Source organism: Hemiscyllium ocellatum, chromosome 8 (genome assembly GCF_020745735.1).
Source record: "Hemiscyllium ocellatum isolate sHemOce1 chromosome 8, sHemOce1.pat.X.cur, whole genome shotgun sequence".
Taxonomy (NCBI): domain Eukaryota; kingdom Metazoa; phylum Chordata; class Chondrichthyes; order Orectolobiformes; family Hemiscylliidae; genus Hemiscyllium; species Hemiscyllium ocellatum.
In genome coordinates, this window is record NC_083408.1 from 89192524 (window position 1) to 89216595 (window position 24072).

The 24072-nt window shown below is 40.6% G+C and overlaps 1 protein-coding gene across 1 annotated transcript in view; it reads right to left on the minus strand.

Annotated features, from left to right (window-relative positions):
• The window catches only part of kcnh5b (potassium voltage-gated channel, subfamily H (eag-related), member 5b), a 313820-nt gene that overhangs the window by 131199 nt on the left and 158549 nt on the right, over positions 1 to 24072 (minus strand). The window contains exon 8 of the mRNA XM_060828544.1: positions 6996 to 7195. Coding sequence (XP_060684527.1) covers positions 6996 to 7195 — 200 coding nt within the window. The remainder of the gene's footprint in view (positions 1 to 6995; positions 7196 to 24072) is intronic.

The following is a 24072-nucleotide window of genomic DNA, read 5'->3' on the forward strand; positions in this document are numbered from 1 at the left end:
TTCCCAAGAGTAGGTCAAATTTTGCACCTTTTCTAGTAGGTACATCCACATACTGAATCAGAAAATTGTTTAATACAAACTTAAGAAATTCCTCTCCATCTAAACCTTTAACACTATGGCAGTCCCAGTCGATGTTTGGAAAGTTAAAATCCCCTATCATAACCACCCTATTATTCTTACAGATAGCTGACATCTCCTTACAAGTTTGTTCCTCAATTTCCCTCTGACTGTTGGGGGGTCGATAACACAATCCCAATAAGGTGATCATCCCTTTCTTATTTCTCAGTTCCACCCAAATAACCTCCCTGGATGTATTTCTGGGAATATCCTCCCTCAGCACAGCTTTAAAGCTATCCCTTATCAAAAATGCCACTCCCCCTTCTCTCTTGCCTCCCTTTCTATCCTTCCTGTAGCATTTGTATTCTGGAAGATTAGGCTGCCAGTCCTGCCCATTCCTGAGCCATGTTTCTGTAATTGATATGATATCCCAGTCCCATGTACCTGACCATGCCCTGAGTTCATCTACCTTCCCTGTTAGGACCCTTGCATTGAAATAAATGCAGTTTAATTTATTAGTCCTACCTTGTCCCTGCCTGCCCTGACTGTTTGACTCATTTCTGTTCTCAGCTGTACCCATCTCAGATCGATCTCTTTCCTCACTATCTCCCTGGGTCCCACCCCCCCACCTTACTAGTTTAAATCCTCCCAAGCAGTTCCAGCAAATTTCCCTGCCAGTATATTAGTCCCCTTCCAAATTAGGTGCAATCCATCCTTCTTGTACAGGTCACTTCTACCCCAAAAGAGATTCCAATGATCCAAAAATGTGAAGCCTTCTCTCATACACCAACTCCTCAGCCATGCATTCATCTGCTCTATCCTCCTATTCCTGCCCTCACTAGCTGGCAGCACTGGGAGTAATCCAGATATTACTACCCTTGAGGACCTCCTTTTTACATTTCTGCCTAACTCTCTGTAATCTCCCTTCAGAGTCTCAACCTTTTCTCTTCCAATGTTGTTGGTTCCAATGCTGCTGACTTCTCTTCCCTGTGAGAACATTCTGCACCCTCTCTGAGACATCCTCGATCCAGGGAAACAACACCCCATTCTGCTTTTTCTCTGCTGACCACAGAGTCTCAGACTACAGAATCCCCGAATTTACCTCTTGAAACCCAACGTGCCCCTCTTTGCATTACAGCCAGTCTCAATACCAGAAACTTGGCTGTTCGTGCTATGCTCCCTTAAGAATCCAACAGCCCCTACATTTTCCAAAACAGCATACCTGTTTGAAATGGGTATATCCACAAAAGACTCCTGCACTAGTTGCCTACCTCTTTTACCCTTCCTGGAGTTAACCCATCTTTGTGCCTGTTTCTGAGACTTCCCCCCCCCCCCCACCCCCCGCCTTCCTATTACTGTCATCCATCACATACTGTTGCTGTTGCAAATTCCTCATCGCTTCTATCTGTCTCTCCAACTGATCCACTCGATCTGATAAGATTCACATCCAACAGCATTTATGGCAGATATAATCCACGGTAACCCTTAAACTCTCTTTAAACTCCCACATCTGACAAGAAATATATATCACTGCAAAGGCCATTTTTGTTCCTTCACATTCTACAGACCCAGAAAATAACACCGTCTTATTCCTCTACAAGCACTGCCCCAGGTTAAATTAATAGTTATGGCTTATATTTTAAGTTTAATCAAGAGACTTATCTCCAAAAACATATAATCAAGAAAGAACCCACTATACTCACTAATACAGCCTTTCTCTTGAAAAGACTTAAAACAACAATTAACTTATCTGATTCTGTGTTGTGAAGTTTGCCCAACAGTTCCTCCAAGATTAGTTGTGAATTTCACTATTTGTTAATTTTCCCAGATGCACTCCGATGTCCAGTGATACATGAATTCAAACACCAAAGGTGGTAACTGTGCAGGTTCTCTCTCTCTCTCTCTCTCTCTCTCTCTCTCTCTCTCTCTCCTGCACTGTCCTCACCATGTGTTTCCTTTGTCTGCTCTTCTCCCTTTTAAAACTGCTGTTGTTTTGACTTGTTTTTTCCCAAAGTTCCAAAACAATGAAACAGCATATAAAACAGTAATTGCTGCTCCTGGAATTCAAGTAAATTACTACCAACACCAAAAAAAAAGGAACAGCTTTTACAGACAGAAATTTTTCCTGTCCTCCATCTTGGATTACCCAGAATCCATGGCCAATTCACCTAACCTGCACATCTTTGAACTGTGGGAGGAAACTGGAGCAAACCCATGCAGACACAGGGAGAATGTGCAAACTCCACACAGACAGTTGCCCAAGGCTGGGATCAAACCAGGGTTCCTGGTACTTTGAGGCTGCAGTGCTAACCACTAAGTCATCATGCCACTCAAGTCAGCTTTCACATGTCCAGCTTTCACCACAAATCCATCAATTCCTCCATTCTTATTGAATTATCTGACTGCTTGGTCCAAAACCAAGAACTGAACAAATAGAAACTTCCTCTGAGTAAATACCAAGAAGAACAAAGCCACTGTCATGTCTCCAACACAAGCTCTTATTTGCATATTGTTGACACAAAATATATACGATGAACCAACTTCATTGAGCAACAGTTAACAGTATCTTTTTAAACTGCTTCACAAAGTACTCCTTTATATGATTAAGAGTGATAACATTGATCCAGAATTGGCTCAGTTGCAATGAAGCATAGGACAATGGTCAATGGATGTTTTTACAAATAAAAGCAGTGGTGTTCTTCAGGATTCAGTGTCTGGATTCTTCCCATTTGTTGTATATAGCAAAGATTTGGAATTTAATGTGGGAGTTGTGATTGGGAAATTTGCAAATGACACATAAATTGACCATGTTACTAACAGTAAAACTGATAGCTGTCCACTCCAAAATAATATCAAGGAATTGGTTGAATGGGCAGAAAAATGGCAAATGGATTGTGAGTAATGTATTTAATGAGATACAACAAAGCTAGGGATTTGGCAAAAAAAATGTACGGATACTGAGATGGGTAAAGGAAACCATAGAGTACATGTTTACAGTCCTTGAAGATGGCAGATAGGGCAGCACAGTGGCACAGTGGTTAGCACTGCTGCCTCACAGTGCCAGAGACCCAGGTTCACTTCCCACCTCAGGCGACTGAGTGGAGTTTGCACATTCTCCCCATGTCTGTGTGGGTTTCCTCCCACAGTCCAAAAATGTGCAGTTTAGGTGAACTGGCCATACTAAATTGCCCGTAGTGTTAGGGGAATGGGTCTGGGTGGGTTGCTGGCCGGTGTGGACTTGTTGGGCCAAAGGGCCTGTTTCCACACTGTAAGTAATCTAATAAAGATGGTAAAGACAGCTTTATTTAATTCACTCACAGAATATGGGTTTGGCTGGCTAGGCCAGCATTTATTTCAAATCCCAAATCACCCTTGGATATAACTGATGGCTTGCGAGGCCATTTCAGACTCAATCACAGTTCTGTGGGTCTGCAGTCAAATATAGGCCAGACAATGGAAAGCAATTTCCTTCCTTAAAGAACACTAGTGAGCCAGAGTTTTTTTTTAAAAATGACTATTGAATATGGTCATCATTTAACTGTTAATTCCAGATTTCTCTTCCATTGAATTCAAATTCTCCAATCTGCCATGCTGGGATTAGAATCCAAGTCACCAGAATATTACCTGGGCCTTTGGATTTCTCAACTAATGATAATAACAAGAGATCATCACCTTCTTTCTTGGATGAGGTATAGAAGATAAAAGCAGGAGTGTCATGCTGGAATATAAAATGCTACTTGGGCCACAGGTGGAATTTTGTGTCCAGTTCTAGTTAGGTCAAATCTCAACCTGAATGTATTACAGGAGGGACATGATTGCTATGGAGAGGGTACAGAAGAGATTTACAGAAATGTTGCAGGGTAATTTAAATATTTTGGCTATGAGAGAAAATTGAAAAGGTTAGGGTTTTCCTTAGAACAGAGGAAGATGAGGGGTGACTTAATTGAGGATCAAAGTAACAAGGGACTTGGATTGAATTGACAAGGAAGGTCTGTATTCTGTAGTAAAGAGTTACATTTCAGATCCACAGAATTTGTTACAGAGAAGAAGGAGGTCATTGTCCCACAGAGATAATGAATGTGAAAAAATATGAACATGAGCACTGATGGATGGCATGGTGGCTCAGTGGTTAGCACTGCTGCTTCACAGCAACAGGGACCTGGGTTCAATCCCTGTCTCAGGTGACTGTGTGGAGTTTGCACATTCTCCTTGTGCCTGCGTGGGTTGCCTCCCACAGTCACAAAGATGTGCAGGTCAGGTGAATTGGCCATGCTAAAATGCCCAAAGCATTTGGTGCATTAGTCAGAGGGAAATGGAACTGGGCGGGTTACTCTTCAAAGGGTCAGTGTGGACTTGTTGGGCCAAATGGCCTGTTTCCATACTGTAGGGAATCTAATCTAATGTTTAATTTAAATTGGCAATTTAGCATGGTCAATCCACCTAAAAAGCATTTATTTTTTAGACTGTGGGAGGAAACCAGAGCACCTGGAGGAAACCCACATGGACAGGGGGAGAACATGCAAACTCCACACAGACAGTCGCCCAAGGTTGGAAGTGAACCCAGGCCTCTGGCACTGCGAGGTAGCGATGTTAACGAATGAACCACTGTGCTCACATTCCCCTGCTTATTTATTACTCAATATAATTTTAAGGGCATGGCTTTATTTGCTTTGGCTGGATGGTCTTTTATTTTTGAATCATTGGGCTGTTCCAAGGAAAAATAATCTTGCTTTGTTCTCACTCAACAATTTAATCATTTTAAAGCATTACAGATATTCCATGGTGATGCTTGAGGAAGCCCAATTATTTTCAGAATTGCTGCTTTCACAGTCATCTACAATTGTGCCTTGACTTTAGAAATGCAATAAATAATTTGTCAATAAAGAATCATGCAAAGCCAAATTAATGTATCAGGGTTAATTAGTGCAAGAGCCATTTCATTCTGCCACTTAACCAGTAATTTAATGATATTCTGCCTTCTCATTTAAGTAAATATTCTATCTAGTTTGAAAGTTAGAGAGCTCAGTCGTATTGGTTTTCTCACTGCGTTTCACCCGAAATCAACAGAACCCATGCAAAGGATTGTGAAATCTCACTCACTAATTATGTTGAATAGAAATTGATTATCTGTGATCCATTACATTTATTATTTTATTGTTACATTTTGCATGTGCAAAACTAGGTGAATTAGCCATAGGAAATGCAGGGATAGGTTGGGTCTGAGTGGGATACTCTTCAGAGGGTCAGTGTGAACTTAATGGGCTGAATGGCCTGCTTCCACACAGGAGGGATTCTGTACAATTTCTAATACCAAGATAAATTAAAGTTTTCAAGCATGAATTGGCTTTTTGTTGTAAGGCTCAGATCAGATTAAATCAATGCCAACCGATCACAGCTTTGCATTTGATATTGAAAAAATAATCAGTAAAAGCATTGTCACCTTAGAAGAAATATTGATTGTTCCACTGCTTACTTCAAACATTCCCCAATTTACATTTAATTTTAAATAGGGTTTCACTTGTCTTGGAATTTTTATAGTCTTGAATTGTTTACATCAACAGTTTGGATTTGACCAGACATTTGGTAACAGGCTGGGAAATAGGACAATGGTGTACGAGAGAGTCAGGACAGAAGCCCGACATCTTCCTGTCAACATGGATTTTTGCCCATAGTCAGGAACCTCAGAACTTGCTGTCCTAATAAAATGCTGTTGCCATATTGTGCTGCGAGCCAGCTCTCGACTTTGATCCAAGCAGTGGGACTTCATCAGAAACCCAGCTCATGAGTACATAAACACCTGAAAATGCCCATCTTTTGATAACCTAACATAAAATTGTTACAGAGTTGGTTATAAAGCAGAAAAATCAATATATTTATTGAACTTTTTAAGTAAAGACATGCCTGCAGTGGACTTTGAAAACATAACTGCAAAATAATTGTGCTTCTTTATGCACAGTCTTGATGTATCTGTATTGCGTTTAGATGATTAAATTGTTAAATGATTAAAATTGCACCTCCTTCTTCGTTTAGCTGAAAGCAATAAACATTTGCATCAGAGACCCACGGTCTGGTTAATTTGATCACCCAAGATTTACAATTAGACTGTTTTTGAGCAACAATTTCTTCATTTTGTTCCTCTATTTCTCCGAAGGGGACAAAAAATCTGGTTTGTAACACATAAATCGTTATAGTTGCTTTAATTATAATTTCTCTCTTCCAAAATATAAAGCTGTTGTGAAAAAAATGATCTATATTCTACAAAATAGGAACTTGTAATCTCAAATGTTATCTTAATTAGGCAACTGATGGCTGGTCTGCAGCTCACGGAGGAGGGGTGGGGGAGGTGGCAGGGAGGATATTGTATTAAGGTGATGCTCCAAATTGAAATGTCAGTAGTTTTGTGCATTCCGCTCATCAAATTCCAACAAACAAAGAACTAGGGTATTTACAGCAAATTGTTTTGCAAAGACTTTTTGTTTAAAACTGCAACAATACAGTTTGTTGAATAGAAATTGATTATTTGTGATCCATTACATTTATTATTTTATTATTTTATTAAGGGCTACGGGGAGAATGCGGGTAAGTGGAGTTGAAATGCCCATCAGCCATGATTGAATGGCGGAGTGGACTCGATGGGCCGAATGGCCTTACTTTCACTCCTATGTCTTATGGTCTTACAGGCATTAGTTAATTTAAGGGAAACATTAAGGGAAAAGAAATTTATCACTTCAAACTAAAAATAGACTGTACTCCCACCTTGACTCAAAATGTCCTAAATATTAATTATTTTCCAATACGAATTTCACAAGTTCATGCACTGCCTTCTTGATAATTAGATTGAACTTTGATTATGCCCAGATGTACGCTTGTAACCATAAGTGATTAAATGAAAACTGTTCCTGGAGGGCCTTCGAACATTTTACCTCGTATGCTCGTACCTTCTCTGTGTCGATCCCTTTAGACATAGACCATGTTGACACAATATAATCCATAACTCGCTCACTGAGTCCTTTGGGAACTTGGTAAAGTTTGAGAAAATCACGCACGTTGTTTACCATTTCATGGTAGCGATTGGTGTTAGCATACATCTGCTGGAAGATTGTGGTGACATTTCCAAAGATAGTTGCATAAAGAAGAGCTGTAATTTAAAGAACAAGCGAATTTTAACTACCAGTTTATATCAATATCAGTTAATAAATATTTAGTTTTTTGTTTGTATCTGCACAGAAAAATATCTAAAGAGCCTTTTAATCACTCAATGGTTCTGAGCTGGAGTATGTCATTATCGAATAACAATAATTTCACAGAGATAGAAAACTTATTTACATTTTCTGTTAGAAAGTAGCCAGATTTTGAAAGTTTTAATCACTTCTGATTTTAAAAAAATCCTTCTCCCACTGAGAAGACACCTGGAGTACACTGTGTTGTTTGTGTTTTTGTAACTAAGAAAGGAGGAACCTCCATTAGAAACAGTTTAACGGCTGCTCATAATCCATGGGTAGCTGTGTCATTTAATGTTTCATACTTACACTTTGTACCAATCTCTAGAATACAATTCCTCCCTTTTGGAATTCAGTCTGCAGGTAATAAAGTAACTCATTACTTCGGTACTACAAACCTAACCAAAGCACAGTGCATTGTTATTCTCCAGCACTATGGAGTTTACTGGAGGGGCATTTAATCAGATGACAGAGTGCATTACCGCCCTACCTCCCTAAATGCACTCAACTCCCAATATAAGAAAGCTCATGTTGGCTTTCCTGCCTAGAAACTAAATAGTGCCCACCAAACAATCCACTGGCACTGGTATTCAAGCAGTGGCAGATGGGAATCTCGCCATACAAGAAGATAGACAAACAAATCCCTACCATAACTCAGTACTTATACCAATTTTTAGATTTATCAGGCAGCCACACGAGGTATAACCAAATTCCAACCTGCCTGGTCCTTCTGATAACCAATAACCTAACAAACCCGTAACACTCTCCCCATGACTCTCATTCCTCACTTTAGGCCCAAGTTGCTCAACAGTGATTTCCCACATCTTGAATGGTTTAGCACGAGACGACATCACTCACAATGGTGCTGACAGACCACTGAAGAGATTCCAGCCTCTGATTGGCTGGCAGTTCCCAGCAGGCAGGATTTCTGGCCCTGAAGTCCTGAAACCTGAAGAATGCCTGATACTTGTCAGGTAAATGTCTGATGGGCACTTAATTTTGTTAGGCATTCCTCAATGGAGGCAACGTGGGAATGATTCTCCAATCCACCACCAAGATTAAACTGTATCTTCAGTCTCACTGTTACAAAGTTACATCTTGTTCAACAGTGTATGAACTGCAGAATTAGAGTTAAACAATGCCTCTGGACCCAAAAGAGTAGTTTTAGTTATTTTCTCCACTATGATAAGAAATTCCAAATAATTTTTTGAATAATAAACAAATTTTAAAATGATATTTTAATTTGTTTTTAAATCTCCTATAAGTAGTTCAATCATTAATTTTAACCTCCCATAACATTTTAAATTAAACTGAAAGGCTTCAGTGATATTTCACTTCTCGTTTTCTATCTGTGTGAATATTTACATGTCATTGGCTATTGACCCTGTGTGATGACATCACCAGATTCAAAATGATGTCAAAAATCTGGGGCAGAGAGCTTGGGCTTTCAGGGCAGCTTTCTTTGAGGTCAGAGGTGAGCAGCCTCACTTGGTCACTGATCAGAAATTCCAGTCCATGTTCTAACCGATTTAGGCCCTTACCTTTTGAAAAGTCATGGCTACTTGGGGGCAAAACTGTGCACATTTTCACCTCAATGCTACCACAATAGGGCAGCTTGGCACTCTAACTGCACAGATATTGGTGGAACAGCAGCTTTCGTTTGTAAGTATAAAAACGGCAAAACCCTTACAAACTATAAAATAGGTTTGGATGTCTACGCAAGCCTTACTTCATTGCCAGTTTCTCCCATTACTCATTCGTCTATCTATGATTCAGGCAGAACATTCATTATTATTGATTACTAAAGGTTCTGTGCACCTAAGTCATGACACAGTACATCGCCCACATTTGGCCTAGTTCATCCATCAAGTACATCTCCACCTACACACTTCCTTAAAGACTTCAAGAATGAAGTACGATAGTAAATTTAACATGCTGCCTTATTATTAGGCTGAGAGAAATGGTAGAAGCTGAAGTGTTCAAAATATCTGATACCCGACCCAAATGCTTGCATTCAATCAAATAAGTAGATTTTTTTAATAGTCTGACTCTATGTCAAATATGAAATATTGGAAATTGATGCATTAAGCAGAAGAAAAGTATTGAATTGTATTTTGTAAAATTGAAAGATACTCTTCTTTTAAATTCATGCATGTACCTGCAAGTTCAATTTCAGCTGCTGTCAGGTATTCTATGGGTAGAAGCTTCTATTTTGGAAACAGGTACAGCTTCAGAAAGGTTACAGGTTGTCATTTTCATTTGCAGCAATGATACAGTTTTCAGCTCAACACCTTGGTATGTGAGTTGTTACTCGACTTGTATGGGGTGGGGCAGACAGTAAGTTATACCTGCTTCCGGTGATCAAAGATCCAGGAACCCTATTTGAAGGCCATCCAAATGCCTGAGACTCATTGCAAGACTGCACCATCATTTAGGCTGTTACAGGCTGCCCAGATCCGGTGTAGAAATAACATGAATGATCTCTCTCTCTCTCTCTCTTTCTGCTAGCTGCAAGTGCAAAGTCTAATCACTGCAAACTGACACTTAGGGCCATTTATTTTCTTCCTGCACTGGATCTGGGTACTTCTTTCAGTACTTGGGCACAGAGCTGCACTGATCTGATCTGCTGCCATTACTGGTGAAGAGGATGTCCCTTCTTTCCTGATCAGCCTGGGCCAGATCTCTCATGAGGTGTCACCAAAATGGGGTCATGTTGCATGACCTGGCTATGCATACTGAGGAAGTGCCCAAGTATCCATTATGATCATCTTCAATCCTTCTCTTTGTCCACAGACCAAACAGGCAGTGAGGTGCCTGGTATTAGGATCCTCACACATTTCAAGAAGTAAGCCTCAGAGCTGGCAGGTGAGGTTCCTGCTCTATACCTGCACTGATGGAGAGACAAGACTGATACAAGAGGCCAGATATGCAGACAGTGCCACATGTTTGCTTACTTGAGGGACCCTGTGTGTTCAGCACTGATTAGTTCTCTACAACAGGCAGTAGTGAAACGTATGCGAAGAGCTGAGGCCCAAACATTGATCCCTGCAGTACCCACTTGCCACTGCCTTCCACTCCAAATCTGAACCATTAATTCCAACTGTTTCTTGTATACTAGTCAATTCTCAATTCATGTCAGTACATTACCATGTGATTTGATTTTGCACACAAGCCTTCTGAAATTCCAAATACATTACATCCACTGTTAAGTTTTCATAGTAAGTGCATACATATTCTAAGGGTAACAAGCAGCTATTACAGTTACAGGATTGTAGGTCAGGAGGAGTCACGGGTGCCCATACTGAAGTACATAGAAGTCTTGGACATTTCATGGGTCCTGGGTAAATACATTTGCTAAAAGTGTCACAAGCTAGTCAGAGAGCTAAAAGTAATTTTTCTAAAGTGTGAAAGAACAAGAGGTGATCTCATTGAAACTTAGAAAATACTTCAAGGGGTTAGATGCAGGTTAGACATTTCCCCTGATTGGGAGGTTGAGAACCAGGTGGGCCAATTTGAAAACAAGAGGAATACCATGTAGGACTGAGAGGAAGAAGTTTTTTTTTTACTGAGGGTTATGAACTTTTGGAATTCTGGCACTGAAGTATTCAAACAACCATGACTGAACAGAATGGCAGGGCTGAATGGCCTAATCCTGTTCCTTTGTATCTATGCTTATTTCATCTATGTTTACCTTGATCTCCATTATCAATTCTTCCCTTTCAGATACTCTTCTTTGTATATATTTACAGTAGAGGCTACAGTTTCTTTTACATTCTTTACAAGTTTACATACATACTTTATTTTCTATTCTTAATGAAAAACTTCTTCCCCTATACCGAATTCTAAACTGCTCCTTTTTCCTAGCGACTTTATATGACTCCTCTTTGGAGCCCTTAATTTATCCTGTTAACCATGCTGGGCCAATTTTCCTGCTGTGTCCTTTGCTTGAAAGATGAACTGTTGCAATGCAAAAGTAATATGGGACCCTCTATGCATGCAATAGAGCAAAATTAAATGGTTTTCAATCAATATTCAGTCATAGCGTAAGAGTCAAACAGCCTGGATTCTGTTAGCAATAAGTTTGTGACAGGCTGGTTTATCATATTGGACCAATGACATGGTTTCTTAACCCTAAGCAACTTTCTGGCCCATGTCAAAACCATCATCGTCTTCTTTCTCATTGGAGGAGACCTCTTGCTCTCATCATTTAACAGATGGATGATCACTGGACTTCAGCTGCAGTTTTTACCTTTAAAAGAGACCACTTATTAAATTAATGACTGTTTTTAATGCATAAACTAATAGTTTAACACAAAGCCTTAACATGCTGGTATCATCATTGTCAAAGAAATGTCGATTTCACTGTACAATGTTGCAACTTTGAACTGTTAAAGGATGCCCTCAGGCAAATGCTGCTTAGTTCTGTTTGTAATATATGTTGCTGAAGTGATGCACAACAACGTTAGTCATAAATCTGCAATACTGCAACTGTGCAATTTTCTATTGTCCAATTCCTTATTCAACTGCGGAATCATGTTTATCGACCTCCAACTGAATTAATGCCTTTGGGAGGCTGAGTTCTCATCACAGCAGAAGATTGTAAGTGCACTGTACTAACTGTTTAGGTATATAACGGCGATTCAAATAACTAGCCAATTGCAAGTTAGAGTGACTGTCAATATCTTTCACTTGGCTTAATAGTGGCAGATTAATAAATAATGAAATACAAACACTTAACATCCTCAAAATAGATTAAAACTTTTCAAATAGCTTATTTTTCATAAAAATTGTATGTATTTGAGGGCCAATATTTCATTGAGGGCAAAGATTACGAATGAATTTTAAACGGCAAAATTGGGGAATCATTTATAATGTTCACTGAAATTATGCTGCTTCAAAAGTGGCTATGTCTGGTGATATATGAATGCATGATTGATTTTTATTCATTTTACTTCAGAGCAAGTTATTAAACCTGCTGTTGACTTTAACATCGAAATAGTGTCTGAATGTAATTTTTAAGCAGTTAGTTTTGTAAAATATAAATCCAAAGACAATACTGACACCATGTTGATCAATTATAAACCTTGAACAATGATTTCTCCATACTATATTACTAATTGGTGCTCCAGTTAGGCAATAGAACTGACCAATCATTAACCATCTACAATAATGATTTCTCCACACCTTACAATCCATCAGTTATCTAGTATATCTGACCAAACAAGGTGTACCACAAATAACGTCTCTCCACACTTACTTCAACAGCAATTTAGTTAAGAAATACAACTGATAAAAATGTCAGCAACTAAGATCTGGGATTTATACATCCAGTATGAAATGCTTCCACCGTATCTTGCATAGCAGTGACATTCTAATTTTCAATTTTTTGCATTGCTGATTTAATTTACATTTGTTCAAATTTGTCTGAGGGAGAAAACATAAGGATAGCAGTCAAAATGACAAAGGGGGAAATCTAAGGAAGACATGAGGTATACGAATAGAAGCTCTTTAAGTATCAACGTGAGATATCTGGTGGAGTGGGGTATTGATTCTCAGTATAAAAATTAGCCTCCAGCTGATCAACCAGTCTGATTGCTTGTTGATTTTTTTATTAAGTCTAGATTTCATTTCAGAAAAGGTATTATAACAATATAATTTGGATCGGTTTTGTTCAGGGCATAGGCCAAGTGCTTTGGGAACAGAGAGCAGTCTGAAGCACAAAGCACTCAAAATTCCAGTAATTTTCAGAATTGATTATTTTGCTCAATTTTTTTTCCTCAAACACAATTAATGTTGAGACATCCATGAACCAGGGAAACTGCACGGTACTTTAGAAATAAAAGCAAAAACAGAAATTACTGGAAAATCTCAGCAAGTCTGGCAACATCTGTGCTGTGAAATCAGTATTAACTTTTCAGGTCCAGTGACCCTTCTTCAGACAGGATAGTAAATATTGTGTTTTAGCATGATTTTTAAAAATTACTTTCAAATTATTCTGTGGTGTAGTTAATAGGAAGGGTAACCTGGTTTGTTAAACCAACTTAAAATAGATTTCTCAAAAACGGTTGTGGTCAATGTTTCAGCCATCTAGGATATAGTATGTGAGTATATAGTTGTGATATTAGCTATTGCAAAACTGAAAAAAAATTGGAAATAGAAATAGAATTTGGCTAGAAAATGAATGTCTTGAAAATGTTTGACCAAGGTTTTATTTTGCACATTTTTTCTGTTTCATGTTTTGTATTTACATTTTATTTTATATCTGTGTGATATGATATCCCAGACAATATAAGACCAAAGCATACACTGGGCTGCAGAACAGCTTCTATAATGAAGCAAACATTGGAAATCCCAGTATAAAGTGAGGACTGCAGACGCTGGAAATCAGAATCGAGAGCGTGGTGCTGGAAAAGCACAGCAGGTGCTTCAGATGCTGCCTGACTTGCAGTGCTTTTCCAGCACAACATTCTTGAATTGGAAATCCCCAACAAATCTGGTGACATTTTATCTTTTTAGATTAAAACTTCAAACCACAATACACTTGCAACCATGAAATGGTCAGATTGTAAAATAGTCAGTTTAAAGAGGAATTGAATATTATGTATACCTAATTTTTGAAGGTCATTATGCCCATTAACTACAGTGAAAATCACCCCTATTCTGGCCAATGACTAAAATTGAACAGGACACTGCACAGTAAATAGCAGAAATTAAACTTTTCCCACAATGTAGGTTTAAAGTGAGAGGGAAAAATTTAAAAGGGATCTAACGGGCAACTTTTTCATGCAGAAGTTGGTGCATGTATGGAAAGAGCTGCCGGAGGATGTGGTGGAGGCTGGGACAATTACAACATTTAAAAGGCATCTGGATGGGTACACGAATGGGAAGGATTTAGAGACATAATGACAAAATGCTGGATTAGATTAATTTAAGATATCTGATCGGCATGGACGAGTTAGACCGAAGGATCTGTTTTCATACTATCCAACTCTATGCCTCATCAGATGAATAAATTATTTGGATGGGAGGAACATGCCAGATTAAGCTAATCACCTAGGATTGAATAATCAGCCACTTGTCAGCCACTCTGATGTATACATATGGGAATAGGTATGTACTGTAACAGCAACTGATGAACTTGTTTTGGAAATTAGGCACTTTAGTGTGTTATTTAATTAAGCATGTTTTTAAAATATATATTTATTATTCCTATCTCAAAGTAAGTATCTAAGTTTTTTGAGAGCTTGAATTCTGCCTACAACTAGCATTTATGTTTTACATAGAAACATGATCAGCTGTAAACCATCATAGTCTTTTTCTGATAGTCACTAAATTCAACCCCACACAGCATAACAATGCATTATTGATAAATCAGTAGCTTGTATTGCAGTAAACCTGTCAGCACTAATCGTCTGATCAAAATAGATGACCCATGTCTCTTATTTATATTTAGATGATGCTATTGTTAGACATGTTTTACATCTGTACTGTCACTGAATGTTATAGCCTCTTTCCCTGCGAATGAGAATCAGGAAGACTTTTCAAATGTGTTTCAATTACATATGAAGGAACTTGAAGCTCTGTTGTAAAGTTCAGAAAGAATTTAAAATTTCACAAGGTTGTGATGGTCTGTAGCTCAGGTTGAGGTTTAGGGTTAAGGTTTGCTCGCTGAGCTGTAGGTTTGATATCCAGACGTTTCATTACCTGGCTAGGTAACATCATCAGTGGCGACCTCCAAGTGAAGCGAAGCTGTTGTCTCCTGCTTTCTATTTATATCTTTCTCCTGGGTGGGGTTCCTGGGGTTTGTGGTGATATCATTTCCTGTTCGTTTTCTGAGGGGTTGATAGATGGCATCTAGATCTATGTGTTTGTTTATGGCGTTGTGGTTGGAGTGCCAAGCCTCTAGGAATTCTCTGGTATGTCTTTGCTATATAACTTCTTGACCACCTTATCCACCTGTGTTGCCACTTTCAGTGATCTGAACCTGCATGCCCAGATCCCTCTGTATGCCAGTGCTTCTCAGGGTTCTACCATTTATTGTGTAATTCGTACCTGAACTTGATTTTCCAAAATGCATCACCTCGCATTTGTCCAGCTTAAACTTTATCTGCTATTTCTCTGCCCAAATCTGTGATCTAGCAATATACCACAGTAGCCTTGACAATCTTTCTCACTATCTACAACTCCACCAGTTTTGGTGTCATCCACAAACTTACAAATCCGACCACCTATATTTTCATTCAGATCATTTATATATTACAAACCACAAAGGTCCCAGCACTAATCCCTGAGGAACACCACTATTCACCCTTCCACTGTTCCTCTCTGCTTCTATGACCAAGTCAGTTTTGTATCCATCAAGCCAGCTCCCCAAATCTTTACCTTTTGAACCAGCCTGTCATGAGGTACCTTCCCAAATGCTTAACTAAAGTCCATGCAGAAAACATCCATTGCCCTTCCCTCATTAATTATTCTGGTCATCTCCACAAAAAACTCAAATTGGTAAGATATGACCTTCTCAGCATGAATCTATTCTGCCTATCACTAACAAATCTATTTGCTTCCAAATGTGAATAAATCCTGTCTCTCAGCATCTTCTCCAAATGCTTCCCCATCGCCGACGTCACATTCACCAGTCTGTAATTACCTGATTTATCTCTTGCTTACCTTCTTAATCAAAGGACCAACTTTGGCCATTCTTCAATCCTCTGGAACCTCACCCAAGACCAAAGTGAATGTGAAGATACCTATTTCGGTCGGAGCTATTTCCTTCCTTGTTCTCCACAGTATCCTGGGATAGATCCCATCTAACCCTAGGGACTTATCTATCTTAATACATTTCAAAACACCCAACATTTCCTGCATCATTATGCTGACCTGCCCAAGAATATTTACAAACCTTTCCCTAAACTCAACATCCCTCATGTCCCTCCCTTTGGTGAATACTGATGTAAAGTACTCATTTAGGATCTCACCCATTTGCTCTGGTTCCACACATCATCTCCCTCCTTTATCCTTGAGTGGGCATACTCTCATATTAGTATTATCAGTCAAGGGAGCATTCTAAATTATAGGTTAAAAACTCACTATTTATTTACTTACGCTTGCTTTCTCAGATTACACAAGACCACACTGATTTAAACAATTGTCTTTTAGCATTGCTATTATTTTAGTTATCTCTTTTCCCCTATAGTTGATGGGTAGGTTACTTGCATTGCTGAAACTTAAGCAATTGTTCCCAATCACAATCAATAGTGGAGCCTATCAATAGCAAGACAAGTCTACCTAATGATTTTTCTTAGCTTAGAAGGAAACTTCTCTCAGCCATGATGGAGCGCTATTGAATGCAACTGTGAGAGCTCAAGCACTTGGAAAGGAAGATAAATAATACCAATTTCTTTGTGTCAACTGATCCTTATTTAGCCACACCACTTTTCTAAGCGTTAACAGTGTCAATGGTCATATCTCTGTCCTAAAGAACTGTTTCAATACCATCAGGCATTCAGTTGATTATTCTCATCTGGTGAATACCATCTTTTGTGACTCTTGCAGTAAACATACAGATTTATCACCAATGATAGCCCATTATTATATGCCCAGAGGAAATTCTGTCAACTGTGACAGTGTGCATTCAGTAGCAAAGCAACAGGGAAGTAAGAAATTACATTGTCTTAAAAGTTATGTTCCAATCTTCATGCAAGAAGAATTTAGCAATAAGGCCACAATGCGAAATTGTGTATACTTATTCTTCTTCAAGGTTTCGTGGCGGCACTTGGCTACGAAGAGCCAACTGTCCCCCTTAGTCTACCTCGACATGGTCCTGTCCCCCTTAGTCTACCTTGACACAGTCCTGTACCCCTTAGTCCAAGAACTCCCCACCTACGTCCGAGACACCACCCACGCCCTCCACCTTCTAAATTATAGATTTTCGCTTCCCCGGTCCCCAACGTTTTTCTAAACCATGGACATCCACTCCCTGTACACCTCCATCCCCCATCACGAAGGACTCAAAGCCCTCCGCTTCTTCCTTTCCCACTGTACCAACCAGTACCCTTCCACTGACACTCTCCTTCGACTGACTGAACTGGTCCTCACCCTGAACAACTTCTCTTTCCAATCCTCCCACTTCCTCCAAACAAACGAGTAGCCATGGGCACCTGCATGGGCCCCAGCTATGCCTGCCTCTTCGTAGGATATGTGGAACAGTCCATCTTCCGCAGCTACACTGGCACCACACCCCACCTTTTCCTCCGCTACACTGATGACTGTATCGGCGCTGCCTCCTGCTCCCACGAGGAGGTTGAACAGTTCATCCACTTTACTAACACCTTCTACCCTGACCTCAAATTCACTTGGATCGTCTCAGACTCCTCCCTCCCCTTCCTAGACCTTTCCATTTCTATCTCGGGCAACCGAATCAACACGGACATTTACTACAAACCGACCGACTCCCACAGCTACCTAGACTACACCTCCTCCCACCGTGTCCCCTGTAAAAACGCCATCCCATACTCCCAATTCCTTCATCTCTGCCGCATCTGCTCCCAGGAGGACCAGTTCCAATACTGTACAACTTAACTGGCCTCCTTCTTCAAAGACCGCAATTTCCCCCCAGACGTGATCGACAATGCCCTCCACCGCATCTCCTCCACTTCCCGCTCCTCCGCCCTTGAGACCCGCCCCTCCAATCGCCACCAGAACAGAACCCCACTGGTCCTCACCTACCACCCCACCAACCTCCACATGCATCGTATCATCCGTGGTCATTTCTGCCACCTCCAAAAGGCTGAAAAGACCACTCCCTCCGTGACTCGCTCGTCAGGTCCACACCCTCCCACCAACCCAACCTCCCCTGCAACCGCAAGAAATGCAAAACTTGCGCCCACACCTTCCCCCTCACTTCCCCCCAAGGCCCCAAGGGATCCTTCCATATCAGCCACAAATTCACCTGCACCTCCACACACATCATTTACTGCATCCGCTGCACCCGATGTGGCCTCCTCTATATTGGGGAAACAGGCTGCCTACTTGCGGAACATTTCAGGGAACACCTCTGGGACACCCGGACCAACCAACCCAACCACCCCGTGGACACCCCCTCCCACTCCGCCAAGGACATGCAGGTCCTTGGACTCCTCCATCGCCAGACCATAGCAACACCACGGCTGGAGGAAGAGCGCCTCATCTTCTGCCTAGTAACCTTCCAACCACAAGGGATGAACCTAAATTTCTCCAGTTTCCTCATTTCCCCTCCCCCCACTTTGTCTCAGTCAAATCCCTCGAACTCAGCACCGCCTTCCTAACCTGCAATCTTCTTCCTGACCTGTCCGCCCCCACCCCAACTCTGGCCTACCACCATTACCTTGACCTCCTTCCACCTATCGCATTTCCAACGCCCCTCCCCCAAGTCCCTCCTCCCAATCTTTTATCTCAGCCTGCTGGACACACTTTCCTCATTTCTGAAGAAGGGCTCATGCCCGAAACGTCAATTCTCCTGCTCTTTGAATGCTGCCTGACCTGCTGCGCTTTTCCAGCAACGCATTTTCAGCTCTATACTTAATCTTCACCACCTTATCTTTTTGGTCTAAAAATCTGGATTATAAAATGGAGATGTAAGACAACACAGCAAACTGACATGGGAAAATGACCTGTACCATATCAAAAATGCCTCTTACTATAGAGAACGTACTCCAGTTGTCAGATTTTGACTATTGCTATAGAAAACCCACAGACCTTCATGTGTCTGAAAAACTTCCATCCTCAAGCCAGCTCAGCCATTCAAGGGGACATAGGTTGATCGACATTCCTTATGACCACTCTTCTGCTCTTTCCCTGTAACACTTGATTCCCCAACTGATCAAGAATCTAGCTCAGCCTTAAATATACACAAGGACTCTGCCCCATAGCACCTTGTGGCAAGGAGTTCCAGAGACTCACAACCCTCAGAGAAGTATGCACTGGTTGGACTGAAGGGTCTGATTCCATGCTGTATGACTTTATGACTATGACTCTAAAAAATCCCTCATCTCAGTCTTAAATTGGTGCTACTTAACTCTGAGACTATGTCTTCTGGTCCTAGACTCTTCCATGAGGGGTAATATCCTCTCAGCATTTACCCTGTCAAACCCCTTAAGAATCCTTTATGCCTCAATAAGATCAACTCTTGTTCTTCTAAATTCCAATGAGTAGAGTCTTTGCTCATAAGACAATCCATCCTAACTTCTCTGAACTATCTCCAATGAAATGATATCATTTATTCAATAAAGGGACCAAAATTGCTCACATACTCCTTATAGAGTTGCAGTAAGAATTTTGTTACTATTATACTTCAAGCCCGTTGAAATAAGGGCCAACATTCATTAGTCTTGAGGCTGTCATTATGAAGTAGTTTTTAGGAGAATCCCTTGTAAAACTTTAATGAGCTTCTGTCAGGTGCTGGAGAAAGAAGATGTTGCAAGGATAAAGGACAGAATTGATATGTCAAGAGGTAAGGAACAAAAATGGTCCAATACATTGCTCAGTGTAGTTTATAGACCACTAAATAAGAGAAGAATGTACAGGGACAATTTTGCAAGAAAATTATAGCAAAGTATAAAAACTATAGAGTAGTTGCAATGTCATTTGATTTACTTGTCAAAAACTAAATTTGAGGGCGGCACGGTGGCACAGTGGTTAGCACTGCTGCCTCACAGCGCCAGAGACCCGGGTTCAATTCCCGCCTCAGGCGACTGACTGTGTGGAGTTTACACATTCTCCCCGTGTCTGCGTGGGTTTCCTCCGGGTGCTCCGGTTTCCTCCCACAGTCCAAAGATGTGCAGGTCAGGTGAATTGGCGATGCTAAATTGCCCGTAGTGTTAGGTAAGGGGCAAATGTAGGGGTATGGGTGGGTTTCGCTTCGGCGGGTCGGTGTGGACTTGTTGGGCCGAGTTGTTAAGGGTAGAAGAGTTTCAAGAATGCTTTCAGGAGAACTGTTTAAAGTAGTATGCATCTGGTCAAACAGGAAATGCAGCACTACTAGACCTGGTTGCTGAGAATATGATGAGCCAAATAGATCAAACATCAATGGAAGAACATTTAGGGACTAATGGTCATTGTATGTAGTGTTTAGGTTTAGTTTTTGGATAACTTTGGAAATGGAATAATCAACAATTCAGAGCAAGAACAATGAGGAGAAAGTCATCTTCAAGAGGGTTAGAATGGATTGGGGTCAAATAAATTAGAATCAAAAACTCAAAAGAAAAACGGTAGGCCAACAGTGGGTTACCTTCAAAGTATAGATGACTCAGGCAGAGTCTAGATATATTCTCTCAAAAGAGGCAAATAAATCTAGAGCATCCTGGATGACGGAAGAGAATTAGAAGAAATTATGGTAAAATATAAAAGGTGTGCTTATGCTAGATGTCAGATAGGAAATTGTAAACCTGGCTGAATGTTGAGTGGGTGAAAAAAACCAAAGGTAAGCAAAGAGTGAGTATGAAAAGAGGCTGGTAGTTAACATAAAATGAAAAATCAAAGTTTCCTGTAGGGTGAAATCAGTGGGAATGAAGCTAACTGGAGAGCAAAAAGTGAATTTCCTTGTGGAGCAGAGGATGTAGCTGAAGAATTAAATTAATATTTTGTATGTATTTTTACCAAGGAAGAAGATGCTACCCAGACCATAGGCTTGTTAAAAAACACATGACCTATACACAGTCAGAAAGGAGAGATCACAATCAAGAGAGCGACAGTCCAAGTGAGCATCTAGTTTAGGGAACTTTGGGGTAGAATGGGAATTTGGTGCAGAGGGTAAAGAGTTGCTTCTTTGGTTTGTAAGATCTTTTTAAAGGATCAAATAAAACCCAGGATCAGCGGCCCAGCACAAAAAACAGAATGACATAGCAGGAAAGCAAAAGTTCATTGGTTGGCAATAATTTAACTATTTATTATACGTTACTTTCAGATTGAAGGTAAAGAGAGGAAATATTTACAGTTACAAAATACTAATAGGAATTTTTTTTAAAACAGAATTAAAAGCTACGTAAGTAAAACAGATGCAGGGGCAGATGATGTGTTGTATGTGCATGATGTAGGAGCTGGTGGATCCCATTGTGCTTCACAGTGACCACATCTCGTAGCAAGCGTTGATTGCTTGAGGAATTCCAGCTCAGAGTTGACAGAATCTAAGTTTCAAACATCGTGACACATCAGGGAGTTGGAGTGTTACCTGGATGCTGTGCTTCAGGATATTAACTACCTCAAATTCGGTCGGTGGTCAGGGCACAGGAGGATGTGATTATGAGTGAGGCAGGAAGAGGGATCCAGGAGGTGGTGCTGAAGGAGCCTCAGCCCTTGAGCTTGTCTAACAGGCTTGAGAATCTCGCTCCATGTGTGGATGAGAGGGGGAGATGTAGTGAGGATGAGCAAACTGACCGTGACACCATGGCACATGGGGCTATTCAAGAAGGGAGAAAAGAGAAATGTAGTTATAACTAGGGATTGTTCAGTCAGGGGAATAGACACTGTTCTCTGTAGCCAGGATCAAGATTCCCAAAGGCTGTGTTCCCTGCCTGGTGCCTGGGTTCGGGATGTCTCATCTGGGCTGCAGACTGATGTAGGAGAAATGGGTTCTAATTCTTGGGTGATTGGTGTATTGGTGAAGGGAGGAACTGTTTTGATGGGATGGCCTCCATCTAAATCCCACTGGGACTAGGGATCTGGTAATAACTAGGGCTTTAAACAAAATAATTGGAGGGTATATTTAATTACATGGAAAATTCTGCAAAATGTTAAGTGGGAAGGGGACAGCAAAGATTATTAAAGTTTGCAAAACAAGTACTGGACAGAGACTATGGAATGGGTCAGCAAATCCAACTTCAGGCATTGCAGACAAGGGCACAACAATGAGAACTGTCAGTGCAGGCCGAAGGAGTTTGTTTAAATACACGCAGTGTACGCAAGAAGATAAAAGAGCTTATGGTGCAGATTGAAATTGGCAGGTGCGATGTGCGTATCACAGACATGTGGCTGCAAGGCGATCAGGGTTGGGAAATAAATATCCAAAGACACATGTCCTTTCAAAAGGGCACAGATGAACAGAGAGGATGGGTTGTCTTCTTAGTAAGAATGAGATGACATTGATAGTAAGAAGTAAAATCGAATCAGAAGACGTAAAACCTGTGAGGATTGAGTTGAGAAACTGCAAACAAGAAAAGATGGGAGTTGTGTACAGGTGTTCTAGTAGCAATTAGGATGTGTGGAAGAAAATAAATCAGGATATTGAAAAGGTGTATACGGAAGGCAATAATCATGGGGGACTTCAATATGCAAGAGAAATGTGAAAATCAGGTTGGTAATGGATCCCAAGAAAAGGCACTTGTGGAATATTAATGAGACGGCATTTTGAGCAACATGTGGTATAGCCCAATTTTGGATTTGGTAATATGTAATGATGCAGACTTGATTAGGGACCTAAGGATGAAGGAACCCTCAAAACCATAATGATAGAATTTATCCTGCAGTTTGAGAGGAGTTCTGGACTCCCCCACCCCAGGGAAAAGACTTTGTCTATTTATCCTATCCATGCCTCTCCTGATTTTATAAACCTCTATACAATCACCCCTCAGCTTCCGATGCTCCAGGGAAAACAGCCCCAACCTATTCAGCATCTCCCTATAGTTCATATCCTCCAATCCTGGCAACATCCTTGTAAAGCTTTTCTGAACCCTTTCAAGTTTCACAACATCATTCCAATAGGAAGGAGACCAGATCTGTGCACAATATTCCAACAGTGGCCTAACCAATGTCCTGTACAGCAGCAACATGACCTCTCAAATCCTATACTCAATACTCTGACCAATAAAGGGAAGTATACCAAACACCTTCTTCTCTATCCTATCTACCTGTGACTCTACCTTGCAGAAGTTGGAAGCATTTTAAATTGTGAGAATATTACAGAAGGATGGGACCTTAATCAGATGGACCAATGGCTGAGGGGTGGCAGATCAAAGTCAATTTCAATAAATGTGAGGTGTTGCATTTAGGCACAGCAAATCAGGGCAGGACCTATACAGTTAACATTAGGGCTGAGGGGAATGTGGATAGAAAAGATAGTGAAGAAGGCATTTGGCAAGCTTGCCTTTATTGGTCAGAACACTAAGTATAGGAGTTGGAATATCATATTGTGGCTGTACAGGACATCGGTGAGTCTACTTTTAGAATACTGCGTACAGTTCTCGTCTCCCTGCTATAGAAAGGATGTTGTGAAACTTGAAAGGGTTCAGAAAGTATTTTCAAGGATGTTGCCAGGGTTAGAGGGCTTGAGCTATAGGGAGAAGCTGAATAGGCTGGGGCTATTTTCCCTGGAGCGTCAGAGGCTGAGGGGCGACCTTATAGAGGTTTATAAAATCATGGATAGGGTAAATAGCCAGGTTCTTTTTCTTAGGGTGGGGAAGTCCAAAACTAAAGGGCATAGGTTTACTGTGAGAGCAGAAGATTTAAAAAGAATCCAAGAGGTAACATTTTCACACAGAGGGTGGTGCATTTATGGAACAAGCTTCCAGAGTAGGTTGTTTAGGAAGGTATTAATACAGCATTTAAAAGGCACCTGTATGGCTATATAAAGAGGAAGGGTTTAGAGGGATATGGAACAAATGCTATAAAATGGGATCTGGTCAACATTGACGATTTGGACTGAAGGGTCTGTTTCCGTGCTGTATGACTCTATGACATGGACAAGTTGCCTGGCAGCTGAGCCTTGGTATCACACTAAGACCAGGAACATTATTTTTAGATGGTCTCTTCAGCTTCCTAGAGAAAG